The 14939-nt window shown below is 51.2% G+C and overlaps 1 protein-coding gene across 1 annotated transcript; it reads right to left on the bottom strand.

Annotated features, from left to right (window-relative positions):
• Nucleotides 1-1210: 1210 nt before the first annotated feature.
• On the bottom strand, nt 1211-9785 carry PRDM13 (PR/SET domain 13). The gene is made up of 4 exons (XM_061427745.1): nt 9592-9785; nt 7929-8060; nt 7554-7674; nt 1211-3715 (listed from the first exon to the last, which is right to left on the bottom strand). The coding sequence occupies exons 1-4, from the start codon at nt 9733-9735 to the stop codon at nt 1989-1991; spliced, it is 2124 nt and encodes a 707-aa protein (XP_061283729.1). The 5' UTR covers nt 9736-9785; the 3' UTR covers nt 1211-1988.
• Nucleotides 9786-14939: the final 5154 nt, after the last annotated feature.

The raw sequence follows: 14939 nt of genomic DNA on the forward strand, positions 1-14939 counted from the left end.
GGAAGCCCAGCTGACACTAAAAAAAAGCTTATAATTCGAAGCATAAATTTTCCCATAGAAGAAATTTTTTTTGCTGATCACAACCCACAGAACTTATATGCCCTTCATCTCCCAGCCATGCCTCCTGCTGTGATGGGTTAGAAAAAGTCCCTGCCAGCCACCCAGTGATTGAGGCTGCGTTCCCAAATGGAAGACTGCAGGTTGAAGACTGCCAAAGTACTAGGATGCAGAAAATAAAGCACATTTTTAACTGAGTTAAATCATCAAGGTCATATCCAAGACCCTTTGGTGACCCACTAGAATTTTCCTGCCAATCTCAGGAGGAGCGCTGCAGACCGGGGCTCTTAGGGTACCTACCCTTAGCCAAGGGGTGTGACTAATCCTCCTCTTCCTACATAACTGCAGTGAAACCCCAGAGAGCATGTGGAGAAAGGAATGGGAGGTAGGGGAGAAGGTGTTTTCCAGTTTTAGCCCACAAAATTATATTCTTTATGATATCCTTCCATTAGTTAGCATTAATTTTGTATACCCATAAATAAAGTCACTGCTCCAAGTTTGCCTAATTATGGGCCTCCCAGTAGTGACCTTGAAGAGTATTATTTCCTCTTCTGTAAAATGGGACCCATTCAGACAGCAGGAGATTGTTGAAAGATGTACTTCGGGTAGGGGGAACCTGGGAACCTACATAAAACAAATAGATCAGCCCTTCCAATAAAATAGATCCTTCTTTAATATTTGTTGAATGAATATGAAAATGTACGAATCATAAAAAGCACTATTCAAGTTTCCTTTTTTTGCTTTTGAGGTTCTGTCAAAATGGTACATAACAAAAAATAGTGATTCTAAGGTTGCACAGTTCTTTTTGATGAGGAATATTGTGTGTGGGTGTGTTTTTTCTTGAAGGTCATTAGCTTCTTTCCATAAAGATGAAAACACAGCATGATTAACAATGGTTTCAGCAAACAATTATTTTGCCTGCTATCTGGGAGCCTGTGAAATGCACGTATTGAAAATGATGTTTCCCTATTATAACAGTACTTATAATTTATTTCATGAATAATCAAAGTATTCATGTCCCCTGATTTATTGTATTATGGAGTCGCCTCAAAAACCACTTTCAAATTAAATTATTTCATTAAAAGATCTGCTGAACCTGCCAAGTGAACAAACTCTTGTTTTTAATCTTTATTTTTATTAAAGATTGCACAAACTGGAACCAAGACCAAAATACTGAATCCACTTTACATCATTCATTATAAAACAACATACATCACATTTGTTCTCTACCAAATAGGGCATTTTCTTTAAAATTATATATTGCGTGCTCTCAAGACTCATGCTTTAGATATTTTACATTTGTCATCATTCTCTTATAAATAATTGCAACTTGACCAATTTGTACACCTGCTACCACTATATATTCATTGCGTCAAGGCGGAGTCTTTGACACGAGAACAGATGAAATGGAAACAAGTGTTTGGATGTCGCATCTACCGAATTGCGGCTACTATTTTGCCTATGCAGTGAAATGCTAATGTAAAATACACACAAAAAAACGTCGTTTCAAAAGGCACAATTTTCTTCACAAAAAAAGAACAATTTAAAAATACGCGGCAGTTAAAATCGACGCCCTCGAGGGCGCTGTGGCTTCCCATTCATGTGATCTTAAACCTGGAGAGCCAACCACCTGGGTTGGCGAAAGGGTAGCCTATTCGCGGTGCTCAGGGGCCTGGAGTGTGCTGGAACCCGCCGCCCTGGGGATGCTCGAAAGGCAAAATTTCTTTAAGACGCCTCTAAACCTTTGCTCAGACTTTCAGCTTCTGACCTGGGACCGCTCACTGTTCCAAATCTGGCGGGCGACCAAAACCAAACCGGTTTTGTCCGCCGGGTCTTTCTCACCACCAGCAGCTCCTCTTCTCCCACAGCAGAAGCCCCTCTTCTCTCCGTCCACGCCCCCACACTCCCCGCCTTCCCTGAAAGACACGTTACTAGTCGCGCTCGCCACCGCCCCCGGCCTCGGGGTCGCTCTGGTCGTCGGTGAAGCAGACGTCCACGTCGCTGTCGTTGTCGCTCTTGGGCTCTCCCGGCTCCGGGGGATAGTGAGGCTCGGCGCCCGGGCCGTCGGACGCCTTGGGGAGCAGGTTCTGGCCGGGGTGGCGAGACTTGACGTGGCGCTCCAGGTCCCGGCGGCGCACCAGCACCTTGCCGCAGAACTCGCAGCGGTATGGCGTGTTGCCCTCGGCATGCAGCCGGATGTGCTTGTTGAGATTGCTGGGGTCGCCGAAGGGCCGCAGGCACACCTTGCACTTGAGCGGCTTGTAGCCCGTGTGCGTCCGCATGTGGATCTTGAGCCCGTACTTGCGCGAGTACAGCTTGCCGCAGTAGAGGCACAGGTGACCCGTCTTGGGCTTGCCCGCGCCGCTGCCGCCCCCGCTGCCGCCTCCCCCGGCGCCGCCAGCGGCCACGACGGCCGGGGGCAGCGTCCCCGCGTCCAGGCGGCTGCGGCCTTTCCCGGCTGCCATCTCCGACAACTGCTGCGTGTGCATGGCGATCTCTCGGTCAATGCTAGCCAGGGAGCCCAGCTCGGCCGGGCTCAGAGCGGCCGCCGCCGCGGGCCCACTGAAGTAAGAGATGGACTCCGGATACTTGAGCAGCCCGCCGAAGTGCAGTTTGAGCGGGTAATAAGCGGCGGCGGCTGGTGAGCCGTACAGGAGCTCCCCGTTGTAGACGGTAAAGGCCGGCATGACGGCCGGCAGGTGGCTGCACTCGCCACCCGGGTAGCCTTTGAGGCCCTCCGCGTCGAGGGGTGGCAGCGAGCAGCGCTCGAGGGGCAGCCCGGCTGCCGGGGGCAGCTGCGCATAACGCACTCCTGGTACGTCGGCGGCGGCGGGCGGGGCGCGCTCCACGTGCTTGAAGGCGGACGCCTCTTCCGGGGGCCCGGAGAGCAGAGGGAAGCCGCGCAGAGCGCCAGAGCAGGGCAGGCCAGGAGGCGGCGGCGGGTCCCCCGCGAGTAGGCACTTGGGATGGTGATGGTGGTGCGCATGGTGGTGATGGTGGTGGCCAGCGCCGCCAGCCGCCGGGTTCTCCCCGCTTCTCGGGTGTCCGCCTGCCCGTCCCCCACCCAGCAGCCTGCTTAAAGCCAGGCCGGCCCCGGGTTTGCCGCCGCCCTCGTCCCGGTAGGGGTCGCCGTGCGCGGCGGCGGCTGCCCTGGCCAAGCCAGTAGGCTTGAAAGCCGAGCGCACGCCCGGGTAGAAAGCGAGGCCGCCGCCCCCCGCTGGGGAACCGCCCACGATGCCAAGGAAGTGGCCGTGTCCTCGGGCGGGACCACTCATGTCCAGAGCGCGGTCCGGCTGCTCCTTTCCCTTCTTGGACGGCCCCCACTTGGCCAGGGTCGGTGACGTGGCGGAGGGCGCGGAGGAGGCCTCGCGCTTGATGCTCTCCCGCGCTCCGCAAGCCTGAGGGGCCGGTGGGACCTGCGGGTGCGGTCGAAGAGTGCTCGCCTGGGCGGCCGCAGCGAAATCTGATGCCGGGGGTTTCGGGGAAAGGCGAAGGCCATCCGCGGCTGGGGCAGCGCCTTGGCGAGCCGCGTGCTCGTGGTGCAGGTAGGCGCGGCCCCCGCCGCTGCTGAGCACGCAGTGGAAACGTAGATGTGCTTTAAGGCTGTTGGGATATCTAAACGTCCTCCAGCAGTACCAGCAAATGTAGCGCTCCTCCCCTGGGCGAGAAACAGTGAAAAGGAGACCCGGTGAGAAGCAAACAAGCGAGAGAAAGAAAGCGCCAGCGCGCCCAAGGCAGAGCCCAGGTTTTGACCAGAGGTATGGGGTGAAGCATAAGTTTTCTTGGGTACCGGCGAATAAGTGAGTTCGGTAGACCCATTGTAGCAAGGACGCCGAGAAGCCCCAAAAGGCCAACTTTGTCAGCATCTGCATTCTCTGGGACTACTCAGAGACCGAGAGGTGTGACCTGGGCCTTTCCAACGAAGACTTTCTCCGGGCCATCCGAGCATATCTTCATTGGAAGGGCAGTGCTCAGGGAGGCTGGCTTGAAAGAGCCGGGGAAGAGCCGAGAGCAGCTGTTGCTTTAAATCAAGTGTGGGGCTGTGCTTTGCCTGCGCCCATCTGTTGGTGTTTGCAGAATAGGTGGCGTATGTCAAGGAGTTTGGATAAACTGAACAAAGGCCAATCTAATGGTCGTGAGCGCCTCATTACCAGGCGAGACAATATCCTGTATGTATGGGCCATATGTAATCATTCCTTTTCACAGAACAATGTCTTTTATGTCCACTACCCACCCTCCCCAACGCCTCCCAGTCTTAAACACTTTGCTTGAGATTTTCCTGGAGCGTGACCAACTGAAGGACCACATCGGGACTATGATTTGCTATTCTTCAAAATTATTTGCATCTTTATTTCCTCTTTAACCCCATTTAATTTGATGGGAGAAAAGAAAAAGTCTTAGGTCTTCATATTCTAAAAACAGAAGGATTATATGCATTGTCTTGTCATTTGTTCCACCTGGTTATTAATTAACTCTTAGATAGCTGCACAAATCCAAGCTTAGTAAAATTCTTGGAAAATATCAATGTATGTGCGTGTGTGTGTGTGTGTGTGTGTGAGAGAGAGAGAGAGAATAATATAGATACTCAGCTTTCGAAAAGTACACGGTTCTCTGTCAGGGACTACACACATGCTTTTGGCATCAAACCTTGTGTGTTTAATACTATTAACATTAGTTGTTTAATTTTGCTAGGGTCTGGGAACACAGTCAAAAGACATGTGTATGAAACAGATTTTGATCACATGGTAGAAGTTAATTTTCACTTTAAAACGTCATGTTATATCGCTTCCGAGAAAGCAAGCTTGTAGTGGGGTTTCTTCTTAAATGTTGTGGTTGATTGATAATACTTGGTTTATTGATTATTGGTTTATTAATAACCAATTATTATTGATAATAATTGGTTGATTGAAGGGAAGGATGTCCATAAGAAAGAAGTTAGTTGAGCCACAAGAAAGTGTACAAAGTAAACATCAGTTTCATTAAATGTAATGGGAAAGTTAAATTTTTCCTCCTTGCACACCAGCAGCTTAAACTTCTGAAACATTACTACAGAAACAACAATGGGAGAAATTTTCAGATATGCCTCTCTTCATGTATTTCACTCCTGAATCTGGATAAAGCAAGTCATCCTTCCTTCCAGATAACTAAGGTGGAAGTTCAAGGAGCAGATTATTGTAGCTGAAGTTAAGGTACAGCAGAAAGAAAACGGAGAAAGGAAGATGATTTGCCTATGTGACCTATCCTCATTGTTTATGGAAGACAGATAAAAGTCATTCCAATGATTTCAATGATAAAAATCATGTCTGTTGTACTGAACAGCCATGTAAAATAAATCTTCATAGAGAGGGAAGACTTTCTCAGTTCTCTTGGTGGGTGTGTTGATTTAATATCTTAAGTAACCTCCTTTCTGCTAAGTTCAGAACCTCCCTCTCGTCACCCCTTTTTAAAGAGGGCGTTTTCAGAGGCTACCCCAAAGTGACTCAGCTCTGTTCCTAAAACAAAGAGTCAGTATTTTCCTTAATCTTACTATGGAATTGAAACCCACTAGGGTTAGCCAATATTGGAAGAATTGCAGCCATCTCTACTTATTTCTTCCTCTTTTCAGGGTTTAAGCCAATGTATGTTTTGTTTCATTATGTGTTTTTAGTTTATCCTAATGAGTTGATCTGTTCTCTTGATTCTGAAATCCAACCTGTGCCAAACATATCAACACACCTTGTAAGTGATTTTGCCTCCTCTCTCAGATGCATCTCCAAGGTTATCAAGATTTCAAGCATCTGAAAGCTGGAGAAATCAGGGTTCAAAATAACCTACAGATTCCCCAAAAGGGAAATGGTGTCTGTTCTGACATCTGTGACCATATGATGTTTATAGGCTCTATTGACTGAAATGAAAACATGAGGGCCACCACTCAAACAAATTGCTTTTGTACTATTTGAGAGTGTCTGAGAAAGGGTGTCCTTTGCAAAAATTCCTGGCCCCCAAAGGCCAGTAGTCCTTGGAATTGTTCTATAGTGACAGATTTGAGAGTTCTCCACTATGGGGCTTTTGTCATGTTTCTCTCTTACTGGAAGAAGTTGACAAGAGAATGTAATATAATGTGATAGAAGGAAAAATCTAGGGAAACTTTTATGAATACTGTACATACAGGCGATGGCACCCCCACTCCAGTACTCTTGCCTGGAAAATCCCATGGACTGAGGAGCTTGGTGGGCTGCAGTCCATGGGGTCGCTAAGAATCGGACACGACTGAGCGACTTCACTTTCACTTTTCACTTTCATGCATTGGAGAAGGAAATGGCAACCCACTCCAGTGTTCTTGCCTGGAGAATCCCAGGGACGGGGGAGCCTGGTGGGCTGCCATCTATGGAGTCGCACAGAGTTGGACACAACTGAAGCGACTTAGCAGCAGACTTAGCAGCAACAGTACATACAGGTCTACCCACAAAATCAATAGAATTAATTTACAGAGGACAAGGATACTCTGAAGTGAAGTGATTCATCATTTTGAATTAATTTCATTCTGTCTTATTCATGAAGTGTTTCTTAAATCCCACACTTGTATTAAGTTCTTTAACTCTGTTTCTAAAGGAATGAGATTAAGCAGGTGATTCAGGAGAATGTGTCAAAATATTTCACAGCATCTGTGATGTTGACTTTAAATATAACTATGTCTTTAGAAGAAATTACAAACTAAAACAACTGGTGAAGAAAAAAGAAAATCACAGAAGCATTGTGCAATAAAAGGGAGTCTGGAGATCTTAACTATTTTAGCACCTTCCAGCTTTTTTCCACAGAAAGTGTTTCTCAGTGTCCTAGAGGAGGTTTGAAAATGTTTCTTTCTTTAGTTACTTGCTGCACCTTAATTTGCATGAATCCGCTCTGGGCTTTGGAAGGGATCAAATAAATCTGAGAAGAAACTGGGATACATCCCAGTTTCGATTCAAGTAGGGAGAGGGAAATGAATAAATACCATTTAAACGGAAGGGCCTCAGTACCTGCCAACTGACCAGCTGTAAGTACCATAATGCTTCTAAAACTCTGTAGAAATACATTACTCTCCTCCAAACCCGATGAAGAGATCCCCCTCACCTTCTAAAAGCATTCCAGGTTTGAGTTACATTTTTTGGAGCTCATGATGTAGTTACCCTTATAATATGTTAAGGCATCTTTATGGATTCTTAAGTAAGTAAATAATTGTCTCTTTGGGTATGCTATCGGAAAGGACGACCCGCATGAAATTTATGAGTATTTTTTCCCTGACATCAAGAGCGAGATTACTATGGTCTGTTAGCATTTACTGTTGATTTAAAGGCAGTAGTGGTGACGTCGCCTCTGCCCATTCCGACTGGGAGTATGAATTCAGTTTTACACAGAGCAAGAAAAAGGCCTTTCAGGTCTAGGGTTGCCCCCCCCCCCCCCCCCAAAGACCAGAGGAGGAGGACTGGACTCTCACCCACCCGCGCTGGCCCTGGGGGCTCTCTTAGCGGCGGTACCTTTCTCGTCGTGCGTTGGAGTAGCAATGATGGGTATGTCGAACCACTGCGCCAAGGAGTTGGAATACCACACGGTCAGCTCCTCCCCTGGCTGGACGTCTCGCAGTGCTCGATAGAAGATCTGGGACGCAAGGAACAGGACAGCTTGCAGTCATTTCCTGGGTAACTGGTCAAAAAACAACTGAGAAGAAAGACTGCATTCCCAGCCCCGATGCTGTGTGAGGCTGGAAAAACTATTATGGGGAAAATAATAGTATCTACCTTATAGGGTTGTTGGGATGTTTAAACGAGACCTCTAGCAGAAGTGCTTTGCTCTTAACATCAGTGACAGTTTGGTAGATAGAATTGGCGGTGGTGGGGGGGAGCCCACAGTACCTGTCCTCCGGGTAAGTCTGCAATAGCTTCCAGAGTCTGTTCCTGGGGGTTCCTGGCTGCTCGGATTAACCCTATCCACTCCAGGGGGGAGCCCCCCGACTCGTCCACCAGCTCCCCTCTCACCATGCGCACCTGCAACACAAGCAGTGGTCGTTCTCCCCGGTGCCACGGCCGGACCCGCAACTGGAGGGAAAGGGTATCCCCCCACCACCCGACGTAGGAATGGTTGCGTTCGCTTTGGCCAGACCGCCGTGCACTGCTGGGAGGAGGGTTAAGTCCTTAGGACCCTTGCTTGGGGGAGGGAGGAAAAGGGGAGGCTGGCTAGTATAACAGTTCCCCGTCTTGTTCCACCTTGACAGCGCGAGTGAAAGCATTCCGCCCGAGCGAGTCACATATACCCTGGGCGCACCTCGTACCCAGAAGTTTCTCACCCCGACCCTAGCTCTACTGAGAGCAGTCCTGATGCCAGGCAAGGGACGTTTCACAATCAATCCCTGGACACAGGGCATCCCGGGCCTCCTTTCGTGTCTCCTCATTCCCGCGGCACCGCACCCAAGTGCGGAGATGCCTGCAAGCCCCGCGGCGAAAGTGTCTGAACAAAGCGGCCGCGGGCTGACTGGTCATTTAAAAGCAATTAAAGCGCGTTTAAAGCAGAAGGCGTGGTTGGCGACGAGCTAGGCTTTACTCCGCCGGGAAGAGGATGATTGCGAGAAGAACCAGGTACTGGTCCGGCCGGCGAGCGCCCGAGCAGCGCCCTTCAAGAAAGCTGTAGTCCCGGGTCCTCTTCCCAGTTCCCCCTCCCCAAGTCACCGGACTTCTGTCTTCATTCCCGGTCGCAGTTGACCGACCGTCCCGCTGGGACGCCTCAGGGCGGCCGGCCGGGCGGGAGCCTGTTAGTACCCCTCTCAGGTCAGGGGTCGCGACGCTGTTTGGGAAGTCGGAGCTGGCAGGTTGACCCTGAAGCCTCCCATCTGCGATCCTAGCCCCTCCGAGCCCGGCTACAATCGCTGGGCCCAGGTGACCCCTGGGTGGACGTTCCTGGTCCTCGGAACCGGCGTCAGAGTCACTGCCTGGCGCATCCTCTCTCTACTCGCCCCAAATCCACAAGCAGACATCCGCAGAAGGAAACACCTGGGGAGGTTCTAGGAACTAAGAGTGTCCAAGGATAAAATTTTCGGAGACGATGAGATTAAATTATCTGAAGCTAAATTTAAGCCTCAAATTAGCTTATTGAAGGGCAGAAGATTAAAAAAAGAAAAAGTCCTCAACGCATGTGTGTTGTATAAAAGAGAAAAGGCACGTTTGCCAAGAGAGGCTGGATAGGGCGGGGAGGAGGGTTGGGGGGGTTGCGCCTCTGCGACAGAGACCCCAGCGCTCCGGGGAAATCGGGAGTTCCTAGTGGTCCCAGCACGTAAAGACCCTACTGCACCCCACCCAGGGGCTGTCCCCTCTCAGCCATATCTTCTCCCCTAGCCTGGCCCAAGTCCAGCTCTTGGTTAACGCGACTTGTGGGAAATGATCGGAGTCCCCTTCCACCTGGCAGAATTGGCAGGTAACGGCTCAGTCACCCGTTTCCTCCCCTAACCCTATCCACCCCTTTCCTAGGCTGGAAAGAAGGGGAGACGAACGAGCGGCAGAGAGCGGAGGTCGGACTGGCTAATACCTTTTTCTTGGGCCCGGGTTCCCTGCGATCTGACAGGTACTTGCCCAGCTTGAAGGTTCCGGGCACCGGCCCGAGGCGCAGGCCGGCTGGGATGCAGCAGTCGGCACTCACGCTGGTGGCCGGAGCGCGGGCAGCTCCGTGCATTGCTGCCGCCGCCGCCAGGCAGGCGCTCGGGTGCGCGGGGTCCTCGGCAGGGCACGAGTGACAGAGCCGGAGCCGCGCGCGAGCGGGCGAGCTGCGCCCCGACGTGCGTCCTGCACCCGCAGAGTGACGCGGCCGGGCATGCACTGCGCCTTTTCAATCTGGGCGTGCGCCTTTTGGCACCGCGAGCGGAAGGGCGCGGAGTTTGGTGAGAGAGTTGCGCTGCGGAGCAGCTGCAGAGTCCCACCCGAGAGGGTCACATGGAGTGGTTCCCTCAGCCCCCTGCATAATCGAGGCCTCTGAATGGCTGGCGCACAATGGTCCAGGCGACCTTCCCATTCCTAAAAATCCAATTTGTCAAGGGCGAAGAAAAGGCGCTGGTGAATCAAAGGTCCGGCGGGACCATTAATCCTCAGCATGGGGTATTGTCCTCGAGACAGTTACGATATTTTAAGTGACAAATCCACTGTATAATTTCTCCATAAATTTTACTTCCTTTTATTGTTCGCCGACAAACCAGTTTTGGGAAATAAGTGACTACTTTAAGTCTACTTGGCTGATTCCTTTGAGCCTTGGTCTACTTCAAAGATTTTTAATTCTCTACCCTTTGGCTTTATTGTAAAGGAGATTAAACAAAGAGATGGGGACTGTTTGGAGGACTTGTTAACTTCTATTGATTTCTGGCGTGTGCCATACAGAAATTAGGCAGGTACTTGATGGGAAAACACCAGAAAATACCTACACTTTTTAAATAACGGCCATATTACCATTTCAGGGGATTGGGTTCAGGCCAGTCGTCTATTTAGAACCACTTTATCGTTCCCTCTGTCCAGTTTGAAGAGTCCGAACTAGTTTTGGGAGACGACGTCAGTTGCACCTTTGCTCCCCGGTGGCCCCCAGGCTTGCCCTTTCTCTGGAGAATGGGAAGAGGCCGTGGGACTAGACGTGGGGATCGCGTGCCCTGACTACACCCGAGGATTGAAGAAGGGTTCTGCTGGCTGGGTTTTTAATCATTTCTCCCCTGCAGGCCAAACGAAGACTCAAGCCCTGAACGCTTTTAAGTTTAAAACGAGGACGAATTTCTTGGGGCGAATTTCCCCAGAACCAACAAGCCAGACATTTCTTTTAAAGGCACTCTAGCAAAGGTCACAGGAAAGGGGCGCGAGGTGGGCGTTAATAACAGTGCATGCGGGCTCAGTCGCTTGGTCGTGTCTGACTCTTTGCAATCCCATGGACCATAGCCTCCAACCCACCCCCAACCCAGGCTCCTCTGTCCATGGAATTCTCCAGGCAAGAATACTGGAGTAGATAGCCATTCACTTCTCCAGGAGATCTTCCTCACCCAGGGATCGAACCCGCCTCTCTTGCATTACTTCGCAGTTCAACCAGAATGTTCCTCCTTTTCTTTTAGAGAACCCTCCGATTTGTGTGGGGACAATTACCGTATTATTGTCGAATGATAGCCGAGTGATTGAGCTCATTAGATATTTGTGACAGTTCTGCCGGCACCTGCGGGGTGCTAATCATCCTGAGCACTGCTCCCCAAACGCAATGCCCAGGAGTCGGTATTCCAAAGAGGAACCTGAGTGACTCTGTGCTCCGGCCTGCTGTTGGAGGCCCAACCTCTGCGCAGATGCAGGAGGACTCCCCGCTGTCGCCACGCCGAAATCTCCACTCGGCTCTGCCGGCCGAACATGTGTTTCTTAGGCCACTGGTGGGAATATTTGTGATTAACAGCAGCAGCAGGACGCAAGGTGGCGACACCTGTAACTTAGCAGTTCGTCCCACCAGGCCCTACCTGCGGGACCCTTCGTTGGAGATCTGCGTTCGCAGTACTGGACAAGGTCAAGAGACTCAGGCTCATGCAGTCTGTGCTCCGTCACTCAAGGTTCGAGGAAACTTCTGGAAGTTGCTTCAGAGCCTCAGTCTCGTAATCCGTAAAATGGGAATAATGATGCAGCCTCTTGGTTTCCATTCTGCAATTCACTAGGGTTTATGTGAAGGTCAACAGCAGTGATCTGTAGAGTGAATAAATTTAGGGCGTTCCAAAATTCGCGGCTCCAAGCCAAGTCAAGGGTCTTAAAGTGTAAGTATCACAAGTCTGGAGAGGTGGTGAAACACGGATGACCGCTAGGTGGCAACCCCAAGGCCAGTGTAGACGCTGCAGCTGGGACGGAAAAGAGCCAGTAGGCGGATCCGAGCGACCATACGCTGCGGTTCCTCTATCCCTGCAGCCACACGGTGCCCAGGGCTCCTTTCTAAGGGAACTGCCGCTGATTTTTTATTCTTAACCCTCCAATTGCCCCCTCTTCGGGCCGCGAAGGCCGGCCGCGACAGAGAGGAGGGAGCCTTTGATCCAGGGGCCCATGAATGGCAAAAGTCAGGGGAGGGGAGGAGAAGAGGAAGCGGCTCCGAAGAGCGGAGGGCAATAAATTTAAGCCATGAACATGTCCCTCTAACCTCTGGCCTGGCGACTCCGGGATGACACCCAGTTTAAATTACCAGTACTGTGAGCGGGAAGGGGCGAGCGCGGGGCCTGGGTTCGGGGCTCCTCCCCGGCCCTCCTTAATGAGTGAAAAAGCGTGAACGACACGCGAACAATTTTATCAATAGAACCATGTAAAGGCCGACTGTGAGGAAAGTTATTTATTAATATAGCCAATTGTGGCTGGTTCCCAGCCCCGCGAGAAGAAAGAGACTGCTCCAGAGGCATTCAAACCCGCTCGCCCAGTTTTATTCTGTCCTGTGGCTCAGAGTTGAAGTTCCCCAAGTGAAATAAATTGTCCACAAAGGAGGAAAGGAACACATTTTCTTTTATTTTTCCTCCCCTAAAAAGCAAGGGTGAAACCAATCTAATGTGCCCAGTGGAGCAAGATGGGCCGTGAAAGGCTGGGTGTTAAAAGTAAAAGCGGGCTGTGCAGCAAATGGGATGGAAAATTAAATGAAATTAAATAGCTTGAACGGCCGTATTGTCCCTTATTAAAAAGACACATTAATTACATGGTCTCAGCCTTATTCAAAGACAATGTTGAGACTCAATCAAAACATTCCACTCGGCTTTTTTATGGACTGAAAATGGGCGTCCAGAGGCCCCGTTAAAGCGAAATCCCTTCTACGCCGAGGTGCGGGACCGGGCAGGTTTGTGGGCGGCCCCGCTCGCTGCCCACCGCGGAACTGCGCGGCCAACACTTTAGTCCCGGTAACAGGTTGCCCCTAATCAGGCGTGGGCGCCGGAGAGCAGCGGCCCTCCAGCCACGGCACCAGCCCACCCCGAGCCGAGCCCCACCGCGCCGCGGTGCTCTGCCGGGCAGCACTAGGGGGCGGCCCCGCCCGCGCCTGGTGGCGTCGGAGCGCCGGGCTGGATACGCTGCCCGCGCCGCGCACGTGTAACCCGGCTCCACTCCGCTTCTAGGGAAAGAGCCCCAGCAAGACTTCGCGCTGAGCTGGGGTCTCCGCGGCTCAAAGCCCTGGTGCCTCAGATCCTAGTGGGGCCCAGGTGGCTACTCCCCGCTCACCGCGGGCCTTGACCTTGAGGCCCCGGGTGGTGGGGAGTCACCAACGCCACCACCCTTTCGGTGCGCAGAGACCCGAAACCCCGGGATGGAGGGAGGGGCGCGGGGTCCGGGATCGCTGGCGAGACCGCGGCGAGGCAGAGGCCTGGGGACTCCGCCGAGCTGGGGCCAGAGGTGACGGGGGCGCGGCCCCCGAGGGTGTCCGCACCGGCCGGGTGGGCGGGTCAGTGCGGACCAGCTGCGCTGCCCCCGAGGCGCGGGTGGGACATTAAGGCCGGGTCTGAATAGCGCGGCGGAGACGGGCTCTGGGAACGCCACCAGATGACACGCCAGCGACTGGGCCATTTTCCCCTAATTGCGAGGCCGGTGGGTGCGCAGCGGCCGGAGACTCCAAACGCGCGCCGAGGACGCAGCCCGGACGCCGCTGGTGGGTTTTGTGGTGCCTTTTTTGTTGTGTTTTAAGTCCTTCATTGGAAGCGGCTCAATAAAAGTATTCAGAGTTCCTCTCAAGTTGCCTTTTAACCGGAGTTCCCCCAACTTATTTCTTGGTTCTTTCGGTTGACATGGTGCAAAGAAAAGTCAGCGAGCGTGTTGCTGAATTGCAATGTCTCGGGGCACCTCCACATTCAACGCTCCTCTGCCGGCCGCTGCCGAATGAGCCCGCACTCAATTCGATTTTCCTTGCTGTTGGACACATTTAGGAGCGCCTCTATTTGTGAAGTTCATTTCTAGGCAAATGTATTCAAGAGCTGATGGGAATGAATAGGACCGTGTGTCAGCCGCCCCTAATTGGGATTAAAGCACTTAGGAGCATATGCAGAGAGTGACAGAAATTCTCAGGTTGCATTGTGTTCAGACTTCCACCCGCTTGGACACTCCTCCTCCAAGGGAGATTTATAAAGCTTGCAGGGAGAAACTGAGGAAAGAAAAGCGAAACGGAAAAGAGACGGGCTAATGGCTCAGGATGGGGCTGTGGTTCAGCAAGTGGTGGTGACAGCTTCTGAGAAAAGATGTTGGGGATAATTGAACGCGGGCGGGGGAGCGGGTCTGAACTCTTTAATCAGAAAGGCGGAGAGTTAAAAGGCGAAATAAAGATGTTCTTGAGATTCCCAGACGGTTTTTCTCCCCCTCCCCACCCCCCTTGAAGAGCTCGGCTTTCTTTCTTTTAATTTCTGCCTCCCATCCCCACCGCCAAAGAACATACCCTCTCTTGGGGCAATAATAAGAACAATTTGGTATTTGAATTGGGGAGAAAAAGTCAAAAGAAACAAAAGTATCTTCTTGTGTATGTTAAAGAGAACTTCACACCCAAATAAGTCAATAAAGTATTTTCTGATGTTTGTGTGTGTGTGTAAAATACACATACAATAGTTAAATCACAAGCATAATGATGTGTCTCTATACAATCATATGTGTATGAACATACAGTCAGATGTATGTTCTCTTGTAAATCTCCAAAGAGGCCGCTGGGTTTCTGAGCTGAAGGAGACAAGGCCTTTTAAAAGGCTGGAAATCAGTCTGCTTTGAGGCTGGGACAGTTGTCTAAGCAAAGAGCAGTGACAGCCTCTTTTAGCCCCTGAGGAGCAGGGAAGCCAGAAATGACATATGAAAACTGAAGAATAGTAAGGGGAACACAGATTATCTGGATTTCCTTGTTTGTTTCTAAGCTTGGGGCCAAATGGAGACGTCTCACTT

The sequence above is a fragment of the Bos javanicus genome, chromosome 9, assembly GCF_032452875.1.
Source record: "Bos javanicus breed banteng chromosome 9, ARS-OSU_banteng_1.0, whole genome shotgun sequence".
NCBI lineage: Eukaryota > Metazoa > Chordata > Mammalia > Artiodactyla > Bovidae > Bos > Bos javanicus.